The 11,946-nt window shown below is 50.3% G+C and overlaps 2 protein-coding genes across 2 annotated transcripts in view; one reads left to right on the top strand and one right to left on the bottom strand.

Moving 5' to 3' along the window:
* Nucleotides 1-7,145: 7,145 nt before the first annotated feature.
* Nucleotides 7,146-9,467, bottom strand: LOC108865059 (uncharacterized). Its single transcript, XM_018641708.1, has 3 exons — nucleotides 9,385-9,467; nucleotides 8,260-8,366; nucleotides 7,146-8,149 (listed from the first exon to the last, which is right to left on the bottom strand). Exons 1-3 carry the CDS (start codon nucleotides 9,465-9,467, stop codon nucleotides 7,146-7,148), a joined length of 1,194 nt encoding a protein of 397 aa, XP_018497224.1.
* Nucleotides 9,468-11,254: 1,787 nt separating this feature from the next.
* The window catches only part of LOC108865058 (uncharacterized), a 2,069-nt gene continuing 1,377 nt past the window's right edge, over nucleotides 11,255-11,946 (top strand). Inside the window, exon 1 of the mRNA XM_018641707.1 lies at nucleotides 11,255-11,884. Coding sequence (XP_018497223.1) covers nucleotides 11,255-11,884 — 630 coding nt within the window. The remainder of the gene's footprint in view (nucleotides 11,885-11,946) is intronic.

Below are 11,946 nucleotides of genomic sequence, written 5' to 3'. Positions count from 1 at the left end.
GACTGTGATACAGATTGTCGGCAGTCAAATCTATGCTGTACGATCACAGAAGTCTCGGAGGAAGTGTTTCCGTGCGTTTGCATAGACGACGAAACCAGTTGTAGAGGAGCGGCTGATGCAGACACCGTCTGTATCTCTCCAGACGGTGATACGACGGGAGGTTCGTCTATCTACGACGATTTTCGCCGGCATCATCCCGTAACCACAACAAGCCGACCGACAACGGTGGCTCCGGAACCCGAGCCAAGCCGAGAAAGTTACGGAATATTGCTGGGTCTGTTCGTTCTGTTCCTGATCACTACGATCATATTATGTACTGCCTTAAATATGTTTCTACTCTCGAGACTGAGACCCACTAGAAGCGACTACGAGCGTATTCCGAACCTAGAAAGCACGTATCAAGAGACAGTGTAACCCCTTCCAAATGAATGAGAAGTTTTCAATGTTAAAACTCAGTGAACTCATTGAAAATTGTATTCTACTGCTAGACAACAAGGGTATAAAGGTCACTCCGACATAATGTTCTAAAAAACCGCTTCTCCGAGAGGTTGCGTAGGCTGGGATCCGTACTTGATTTTTTTATCTCACCTCCAGGAGAGACGAGAAATCTGTTTTCGATGTCACACAATCACCATTCCTTAATCGGCACACAAAACAATCGGAAACTTCAAAACAACTGCGGCCCAACATACTAGCTGTCACCTCCGGTAAACTAAGAAACAAACTGGGAGCCTCGGTGGTTGTGATTCTATCAGCACTTCCTATTTGTCTTATAATCATGGGCAAACTGCTCTCATTATCCTGCTCGAGGGCTACGGATCTCGTACTCCAAAACTGTTCTGAGCTCTTGCTGTTCGATGAAAGACTGCTGTCTGGATCGGCCGTTATCAATCCATTCAGATGTAAGTGAACGCCGATCACTGTACTGATGGAAACGAGTGAACACAAGCCTAGAACGATCGTTGAAAATTTGAGTACGCAGCAAATTCGATCATCCTTCTTCGTAAGTATCTTTGCTAACCCTTTTGGAGAAGGAAGTTTCCGTTCATCACCAGCAGGAGAGGCCTCGATCGCAACATACGGAGATGATGTGGGCCGCTGAGGATGAGTAGAACTTGACCATCTGCATACATGCCGAGCTGGTACTAGGCTGAGCACGAGTCTCCACTATTGACGTCGACTCATCCGATTGGGCAGCGATGTCTGGGAGAGCGATGATTTCAGGTCTCGTGAGTTCACTGTTGCCTGGACGTGATCGGTTGATCATCATCATCGCAGTAGAATCTCCTTGACCAGCTGTACGCAGGGTGGCAACTTGCAGTGCAAGATTCTCGATTTACCGACGCATCATCGTCTGTTCTTGCTGCCAGGTTTCAAACGGTTGTAATACAGCCTCTGAGACGATACTGGAGTTGGGCAGAACAGGAAGTGGCTTGATATCACATGGGTAGACTTCATCTTCATTAGATGTAGACGAGTTCCGGTCCATGATGACAGGACGTTGTTCCTGATCCTCAGAAAGCATACTCATGAATCTAACGGAACCGGCACTACCGTTGATGCAGCTGAATCAAAACTTCGTTGAGTGACGTAAACAAAATTGTGGGTAGCAGCACAGTTTTTTGCGCGCTCTTTTATACTCAAAAATGGTAGAGTTCAACGACCGCCCGGAGATCGAAACTTCCGACGCACCCCGCGGAATTCAGATAATCAGCTATGTTTCTTGTTTGGGTAAACAAATAGCTGTCAATTTCTATGGAGTATGGAAAAAGGGAGGGAATGATAGAAAAACTACTCATTCTTGACTAGTTTACAGTTTCCCAAACCCATAGAAGTAGGCCATCGTAGATTGACCATGCCAGTAATCAGCAACCCGCTAATCGCGGACGTATTCAAGCGCATTCGATTATGTCGAAAGCGCATACTAGATAGTTTGTACAGACTAATCCTTTCTGACCGCATGTATCTAGTAGTATATAGGCTAGTTCAATAAAGGTCTTCAGCACTTGAGGAGAATTCCCGTTCGGCTTTACTCCACGTCTGTTGTGTTCATTCTACTGTGGTGATCATCGTTTGTGCCATCTCATTGATCGAAGCCTCGCTCAGAACTCAGCGCCCAAGCTCGAAAAACCGTCCAAATATCCTTCACCGAAAATGGATACAAACCTCATCTCTGTTAGAAAATTGACAGAAAATGGTTACGAGGTTTCAATAAACCCCGAGAGGACTCTCATCTCCACCGGTCAGGGTAGAGCGACAGCCGAATGTAAGGAAGGACTGTACGTCCTCAACATCGACAAAAGTGAGCCCAAATGTCTGCAGACTCTAAGCTATAGTACCAAGGAAGCCGCTCACGACGCTCTAGCGCACTTAAATAAAGGTAAAATCAAGGAAACCCTGGACCGTGAAGGAATCGAGTATGAAGATGACTTCTTCAACTGTGAATCATGTCTACAAGGAAAACAGCATCGAAGCACCTACCGAACCAAACCCGCAGACTGCAGGGCGAAAAGACCAGGATACATCCATGGAGACTTGTGCTCACCCGCACAACGCTCTCTAACCGGGGTCAATCATTTCACGTGCCCGACAGACGACTTCAGTCGCTTCAGAAGAGTGTACTTCCTGAACACGAAGGAACAAGCAGCAGAAGGTATCTGACAATACACTCGATGGTTCCGAAACAAGTTCCAACGTGACATCGACCGGCTACACACGGACAATGGAAGTGAGTTCTTCAATGCTACTGTCATCAAAATTCTCACTGATATCGGAGCTGATCAGACCGCTTCTAACCCAAGAACTCCGGCTCAGAATGGTATGGCAGAACGAAGTAATCGAACACTAGTGGAATTTGCAAGAGCCATCCTCATAGATTCCAAACTGCCCAAATCCCTGTGGCCAGATGCAATTAGCTATAGTGCAAATGTCTTGAATGCCGTGACAATCAACCCAGTCACAAATCAATCAGCCTACGAAATCTTCTTTGGTAAAAAGCCTTACTTCGAAAGATTCGGACCGTTTGGAACTCCATGCACGTACGTTAACTTGGAACCCACAAGGAAGAAACTTGATCCCCGAGGAATCCCTGGATTTCTTGTGGGACTAGGCACAGAAGAAGCAGGTTACAGAGTCCGGTCACCTGGCAGGAAAGTAGTAGTAACGACGAAGGATGTCGTATTCCCGAAGAAAAGCCAACTGAACAGTGGCAGTGCGCGTAATGAAGAAAATGGCGGAACCCATCGATTGTCTCCAGAAAATCCAGAAAGTGTTCCAGCCAGTGAAACAAGTGAACAACCAGCAGGAGCTGAGTGACCAAATGATATCAACCAGAAGATATCAACCAGAATCAAGAAACACCGACCGAATCACCGCAGGCGAGTGGTTCACGAGAAAACGAGAGCAACCCTCTCCCTACGCTCCCGACTGGAGACAGTCAAGTTAGAACTCAAAGAAACAACAGAAGAAGACCTAGAAGACAGTTCAAACCTAACCCTGAACGTTTAGCTTCATTAAGACCGCGTATCAAACGAATGAGGCAAGACATCCCACTAATATTGCCATCGCAAATATTAGCAACTCAAACCAGATAAAAGAACCCAATACGTATGAAGAAGCTATCAATTCTGATGAAGGTCAGGAATGGCTTGAAGCCATGGAAGCTGAAATGAACAGCATGAGAACATTGAATGTGTGGACATTGACCACACTCCCACCTGGACGTCGAAGCTTAGGTTTTCGGTGGGTCTTCAAGGCAAAGCGGAACGCTGAGGGTAAAGTCGAAAGATTCAAAGCAAGAATTGTTTTGAAAGGATACGCTCAGCAGGCTGGCATCGATTATAAGGAACTTTCCAGTCCTGCGTCACGCTTCGAATCTTTTTTTTTCCGGGGGCCGGTTCCGCACTTGCGGCCGGCAAATTTATTTGCCGCTTATATTATATGTGCATTAAATATATATGTATATATTATATATGATACACATGAGAAAATTTTCTTCGAGCCCCCTCCCCGTCCGTCAGCCAAGACATTGCCTCAGGGGGGCCCTTGGCGCTTCTGCGGTGTCTTCATCCTCTTGTGCCGAATCCCGGCGGGTACCGGTCCTCCTCAGGTTCTCCTTCAGCTCCTGCCTGTGGCTGGGTTCGGCGGTCCTCTGTCCCCTCTTCGGCCTATCTGCGCCTGGTCCGCCCCAGGGCCTCTTTCGTGCCAATCACGGTGGCCACATAGCCCTCGACCATCGTCCATGCCTCGTCCCCCTCCATCATCTTTGGCACCATCTCCTTGGCATCGAAGTCCCAGTTGAGGGAACCTCGAAGGACTCGGCGTTCGTGCAACATCAAATGGTCTGTACCATGGTCGATGGGAAGGTTGTCAACGCTCTCACCGGTGTGAAATCCACGCAGACTTGCTTCGTATGCAATGCCACACCGAAGCAGTCGCAAGATGCTTCCTTCTTCGCCGAGGATGTGCGAGAAAACTATAGCTTCGGACTTCAGACTCTGCAAGCCTGGATTCGAAGCTTGGAATTCTTTCTGAACATGACTTACAGGATGGAACTAAGGGTTAGAACAGTGCCGAAGATCCAGAAAGTGAACATGCAGATGAGAAAAAGGCAAATACAGCAGAAATTTCGCGAGAAGCTCGGTCTGATCGTGGACCAACCCAGACAAGGATCGGGCAACACAAACGACGGAAATACGGCCAGGAGGTTTTTTGAAAATTCACACACGAGCTCGAAGATCACGGGAATCGACGAGAGTCTCATCGTTCGATTCAGAGTAATCCTGACAACGCTATCCGCGAAGAGTGAGATCGATGCCGACAAATTTCAGTCTTACACTCATGAAACGAAAAGTCTGCTATCGACTCTCTATCCTTGGTACTCCCCGAAACCTACCATTCACAAAATATTGGACCATAGCAGCCAGATCATCCGCCATCATTCTGTGCCCATTGGCTTTCCGACAGAAGGATCTCAGGAAGGACTAGGAAGGATAGTCGGGAGCTCAAACTCCGATCTAATGATGATGCTTCTCATAACATCGGATCCCGTCATCGCGCAATTCCAAAAGCCCGCGCAGAGTAGGAAGAGTGCGCTCCTGGAACCGGAGGCCCAAGCTCTATTGAAGCCCCAAGCTCCAACATCTCGTCTTGATACAGAACTGCAAACGGACAGCGAAACTGAATCAGAAGGCTCCGATCTTTCTAGGGACTCGGACGTGGACAACGGTTTCGGCGAGCTGAGCAGGGAAGCCTGTGAGGACGACGATAGAGACGTCTAGCGATGAAATGGATGTGCAAAGCGTACGGAGCTATGGGCACATCGTTGCGGATACGCATTACTTATCACTTATCACGTACATACTGAGGTATCAAACGTCCTGGAATAAAGATATTCGATGAACCAGAAGGCAGTCCCTATCCGTTAGGCACCCATCATTCAAGTCGTGGAGCATTCGTCTCTCTCAAATCTGCATGCATAAAGTTGGTGGGATATTTCAAGACCTCAAATATCGTCTCCGCGGGCGAGCTGGAGGCCGGAAACACCTTCCAAGTCTCACGCCTCATTCGGGAAACGGAACTCTATCGAAAAAATCATCGAAATAATTTTGTCCACCTAGGAATTGATTTTTGACCACTGTGCGGCGGAACACCGTCGACACCCGCGGTGACTGCCTCGAAATCGTAAACCTCGTCTTCCCCGAACGTCGATTGTCGGATCGGCCGCGAGGGGAAAAGACGCTCCTCACTCGTTCTACCATCGCATCGGGGCGGGCAGTCTCGGCGCCGTAGCCCCTAACTTTTTCATAACGATCTTGAATGCCTTTCCGAAGGAGTCCCGTTCGACTTCTTCGCATAGTTGGAGCCAGCAACGCTCTCTACTGCGCTGGATTAGTCTCCTCAGTTCTTTCTTCGCCCCTTTGTACCACTCCGCTGCCTCCTCCGCCTCATTGAGTTTCCCTCGCTGGACGCACCTGAAGTGCCTCCGGTGAAGGCTGACGCACCGTTTCCGTGCCTCGGCAATCTCCTCTGTCCACCAGTACTTGTTTTTCCTGGTTCGCCGGCCCCTCGAGGGCGTGCCCTTCGCTGCTTTCTCACAGGCCCTCAGAATCACCGCAGCTATTTGCTCTGGTGTCTCCATCGGTACCTCTCGTGCCTTCGCATCAATAATCCGACTCCTCACTACTTCCAAATCGAGACGTCTTGGGTTCCACTTCCAACTCGTCCCGCCCGTTCTGCCTTCCTCTTCTTCATCATCTTCTTGTTGTCTGCCTCTTCGAATGTAAAACTCCACATAGCGATGGTCGCTCATCGCTTCCTCATTGAGCACCCTCCACCCCTCTACGTCAGCCTGTGTGACGCTTGAGTAGAAGGTGAGATCCAGAAAGGATCTCTGTATCGTCGCCTGCATTGTTCTCTGAAAAGTTGGCTCTCTTCCGTCATTTGCTATGAGGAGGCCGCGTCGACCGGCCAGCTGTAGTAGCTTCGCTCCCCGTTCGTTCGTTTGCTTGCTGCCCCATTCTTCTGCCGCGGAGTTGAAGTCGCCGGTCACGACCAACATTCTCCCCAGGCTCCAGGTTTCCAGGCTCCCTTCCAGGTTGTCGACAAATCTGTCAAACCCGTCGGTCCCGGAGTTCGGCGAGATATAGCAGCTGTATATCACAGCTGCTCCGATAACGATCCAGACGTACCCGTCTCCTCCTCCTTTCGCTGCTATCTTCGCTTGGATATCTCTTGTGGTCCATATTGTCGCGTCCTCTCGTTAATCTCGGTACATGACAACTCGATGCCGAACAACTCGATGTCGGACAACTCGATGCCGACATCTCGATTCCGAGACAACTCGATGCGGGGACAGGATGCGATCGACTTGTGATCACCCGATCAAATTCCTATCGTTTACTAAGGAGGAACAGGAAGAAAAAATCGTTCACCAAATAATTCGCTCATTATCGCCATGTATTTGGAAGTTTTTTTCTTTAATTCACCACGGCTCCGCATGAGCCGTCGAGCGGATCTAGTGGATGTACCATTCATGGCTTTATGATTCGGGTCACTTGACAAGATCATGATGGAACAAGATCATGATCCTTGAATAAGAAAGTTTCGGGGACAAATGCAGAGCAACCCGTAATCTTCACGGGTTACTAAGCCTCCATGAGAAAATTGCTCGCTACGCCCTGAAGAAACTCAACTGGTGTTCGAGACTCGAACGTGTTCACGAGTTCAAACAATCTCTCATCAATTTTGAGATATTTGGTGCGTTTCGCAGTCGGTCGGTTGCCGTTGATGTATCGAGCCAGGAGGATATCGCGATGATGCTGAATTTTCCTCAAGCCATCGACGAACCTCCACAACGACGGATGATCAACTCCGAATTCTGTCTGTAACCGTCTGTGAGCCGCCTCGGCATAGTTGTTTGTTCGGGAATCCTGATTCAGAGTACGTTCATAAACGGACCACATGGCGACCGGAAACATTGGTTCTCGCCGGATTACGCTCCCGTCAGGGAGAAGATGCTGCAGCGAGCCTACGTATGTGTCCTCAGAGTACTTCAGCACCGGCATCAAGTCTTCGGGCAAGAAAACCGCCAATTCCGCGATAACATGGTCGATGGCTTGGGGGGGGACGAAGGCTAGTCCGGTGATCGTGCGAGCGGACAGCGAGAAATTCCCGTCGTTTTGGTACCGACTCATCAAGTGCAGATCACTGAGCTTTTTCTTCAAGTTCTTCACTAGGTGGAAGAAACAACCGTGAAGTTCGGCGATAGGGAAGGCTTCACTGAGCGCATTGATGAGTCCCTTTTCGAAGTCTGTTGATATCGCTTGAGGCCTCAGAGCAGGCCATGCATCTCGGAGGAGTCGAATCATGCGACGATACGTCTCTTCGGTCTTGTTAGGTAACAGAGCATAACAGACCGGTAGGACGAAGCAATCCCGCTCAACCAGAATCACGACAATTTGATAGAAGAGACCAGGGGATAGGCTGAAGGTGCCGTCCACATATATTTTACGCACCAGCCGGATCCATTCGGAAACAGATTCTCGTCCAAACAAGAGAATCCGTTGCTCGTCGCCCTCACCTATCGGAGAAACATGAATGCCTTTGAGATAAGTCGTGGCCACATGAATACCTGGACTCATATCGAAAACTGAAGATGATCAAAAATCTAGTCGTGAGAAAGTCATCTGAGTCGCCTAGGAGGAAGGATTCGAAAACGCCTGGATCACTCTCGTACACGGTGAACTCAGGGGGTATCACGATAGCTGCTCGATTCAACGGTGTCGCGGGGGGTCTCGATGCTGCTCTCCGGGCTCGATTGACCATTCGAGCCATGGACTCCGGACGTGGAGCGGAGAGCTTGGCAGCTGTGGAGGATCTTCCGAACGCAGTCTCAATCAACTGGATTGGCGCGCATCGACTTTCCACCGCACGACGTTTCAAACTACACTGCTTGCTGGCAACTTCGATCGACCCTGGATCCGGTTCATCGCTGTGAACGCCTATCATATATTTGATGACTTCATCCGTTTCGACACAGGAGTGCAGCCGCGCTTTGCAAGCGCCGACTCGGTGGCAACGCCAGAATCGGGTACCACCGTCTTTACTCAACTTCTCTCTGATGTACAGGTGGCCTCCGTGGACCCTCTTCAGTCTCCCGGGTTGCGAAACTACCGCACCGGAGGACGATGCTATTCTCTTCGAACATAGAATTTAGGAGGCTTTGTTCGTGGAGGATTCGTAGGACGTTTGATTGAAGCTTGAGAATTGTTATGGTAGTAGCTTACGAATCGAACGATTTCAGAGCCCTCGTGCACAACGTTCCAAATAGAACTCCACGAGAGCATGCTACCCGAGGATGGCAAAACTGATGGTGGCTCAAAGTATTGTAATGACTGGAACGACAGACGAAGCTCTCTGGACTTTCTGCCATAGAGGCTCCTAGCACCATTGACTCTTACAGCTTTTCGGAGAATGATTCTGATATGGAAGAGTATATTTTCCCAGACGAAACGTACGCCAGCGGAATTGCTAGGGGATTGTATTATATTTTCAGCATTGAAAGATTCGGCAGTGGAATACATAAGGCTGGTCACGTTTATCATTCCTGTGTCAGCCTGTAGCGTCTCTCTCAATCGGCTCTCGATCCTCAGTCAGCTGTAGCTACTCGCTTGGTTCTCGAATCTCTGTGAGCTGTAGCGACGCGTGATTCCGTGCGCGCATCGTCTGGCATCGAGTTGTCCGGCATCGAGTTGTCTCAGCATCGACTCGTCTCGGCATCGAGTTGTCCGGCATCGAGTTGTCTCGGCATCGAGTTGTCGACATCGACTTGTCCGACATCGACTTGTCCAGCATCGAGTTGTCCGTGGTCGGGCAATATCATACCCTGCAGCTTCCAGGGTGTGATCCAGGAGGTTGTGGGCCGCATTGCACCTGTTAGTATTGCATTGCAGAGCCTTGATCTTCATCGTTATTTTTTGGACGGGTCTGCCCCGCTTCCTCTGCTTTTGTCTGAGTGTTTCCCATCTTCGGAGCTCCTCCCTGCTCCGTCGCTCCCTGTGTTTCTTGGACAGCGGCCGGTACTTCTTTTTCCGCGGCCGCCGCATCCTCGAATTCCTGATCGAGTTCGAATACCTCCTTGTCTTTGTTACCCCTGCGTTTTCGGGGCCTCTTCTTCGATGAAGAAGAGCTCGCGGTCGCAGCCGGGTCCTTGCTCTTCACTTCCCTCTGCTTCGGGCACTCCCGGGAGTCCGCTCGGTGGCCTTCGACTCCGCACACATAGCATTTGGGTGCTGCCTTGCACTCTTTGGCTATATGGTCTTCTCACCCGCACCGGTAGCATTTCCTCCCGCACGCTTCTTCGGTCGTACAGTTTTGGGCTATTGGAGATCTCCGCGATGCATCCTGGTTTGAGTCCCTTGAGGATTTTGGCGTGCTCCATTCCGGGGAACTGCATCTCGATGAGTCGCAGTCTCTCCTTGTCCTTCGTATCGCCCTCTCGCACGAGGATCACTCTTCCTCGTTGTCTGCATGCTTGCTCGGACCAGTTTGGTCTTGGTGAGCGCCTCCCTTGGCCATGGATCGTTTAGCAGCTGCGCTAGCTGCGCTGGGTTCCTCTCGGCTTCCGCGATCGTCTTCCGAAGTTCTTTTGCTTCTTCCACCCTCCTCGCTTTGGTGTCCGCATGCAGCACGGAGCTTAGCTCTACCTGCGTACCTGCGTCGACCATCTTTGGGCTAGCTTGCCCCTCACGAAGTCTTCCTTCGTGTGCTCCGTAGCGGCTTCTAACATCGCTTGCAGTGTTCGGACTTTCATAAGCACCTTGTGCATCTCCCCATAGAGATCCGGTAGTTTTTCCGTGGGCCGTTTGACCCCTCCCTCGATGAGGGTTGTGCAGAGCGAATGGTCTTCACTCGATCGGTCGAATTCCTCTCTCCTCCTCTTCGCGTTATCGGCTCGCCTCCTCTTGTAGGATGACCTCTTGGCGCTGCTCGTTTGGAGCGGTTGGCAGCTTCCAAGCAATGTTGACGACCGCTGGGGCTCCCTCTCCTCGGTCGTTGCTGACGCGTCGACGAAGCTTTCGGTTTCTTCCGTTACACTTCCGTCCATTTGGGCAGCGCTGTTTTCTACCCCTGCCGACCGCTCGGTGGAGATCGGGGAGCTGGCGCTCTCTCCGGGTTCCTTCTGTAGTCGGCACTGGTCCTTTTCGGCGCACGCTGGACGGCTCGGGTCCTCACTGGGGTCCTCTTCAGTCCGCGGCCTTTGCCGAAGATCAGCGCCTGCTGTCTGTTCCTCTCATCCTCGCCGTCCATCCTCGCCTGTTATGTCGACGCTTGAAGTTTGACCTTCAGATGACCTTGGGCATGAGGAAAGCCCTACTCCATCAGAGGCCCGCTGCGGCGTCAGTTCCTCTCTCCGGTGTTTCCCTCTCGGGATACAGCGAATGGTTGTTTGACCCGACCGTGACCCTCAAATGTCCTTGTGCCAGATGCAAGGTCTACTTCATCAGATGCTCCCTGTGGTATCCGTTCCTCCGTCCGAAGACTCCTCGCCGAGTTATGCGCCCCCGAGCTTTGATCTTGGGTGGCCTTGGCTGTGGGAACGCGGGAGTTCCCCAAATAATAATCATTACTTTCAAGTCATTTGATGACGAATAAAAGGGCTAGGAATAAGCCCGGAACAATTCAGTTCCATCCTGTAACGACGAAGCTCTGTATCCGACTAGCGAAGTGAGAGTTATCACAACTGGCGACGAGGATGATTAGCAAGGAAGACTTCGAGGCGATGATGTCACGCTTGATGAAGGAGATACGGAGGGACAAGAACTCATCAGAAACCCCACGGTCTACTCCAGAAACGACGACCATGAACCTTCTCATGAGACAGATCCCCGAGTTCCGGTATGACCCCGAAGATGGTTTAACATTCGATTTGTGGTTCAACCGCTACGAGAGTGTGCTCGAGAAGGAAGGAGCAGCACTGGATGACACTGCGAAAGTCCGGTTTATCGTACAAAAACTGGATCAAGACGCATTCCAGAAATACGACGCCCATATACTCCCGAAAAAGTACTCCGATTTGAATTTCGCAGACACGATCTCAAAACTCAAGGAACTGTTTGGACACCGAGGGTCGGAGTTCGCCCGAAGGTATCAGTATTTCCAAAGTAAATGCGAGAATACCAGTGGAGGAACCTTCGACGATTATACTGGGTTAGTCAACAAACGACACGAACTATCAAATATGTCGAAGATCACGGCTGACCAGATGAAGTGTTTGGTGTGGATCTGTGGCCTCAAGGGTTCCGAACACAACGACGTTCGGGAACTCGCCTTACAATTTATCGAGGACAAACCAGAGTCCACACTGAGCCAACTTCATCAACATGTGAAAAATTTCACAAGGCTACAGAGCACTTCACGTTCGATCGCTGGCGGGAGTCTACATGA

Source organism: Galendromus occidentalis, unplaced genomic scaffold (genome assembly GCF_000255335.2).
Source record: "Galendromus occidentalis unplaced genomic scaffold, Mocc_1.1 scf7180000075990, whole genome shotgun sequence".
Lineage (NCBI taxonomy): Eukaryota > Metazoa > Arthropoda > Arachnida > Mesostigmata > Phytoseiidae > Galendromus > Galendromus occidentalis.
The sequence above is the reverse complement of the archived record's forward strand: the minus strand, read 5'-3'. Positions and strand labels throughout refer to the sequence as shown.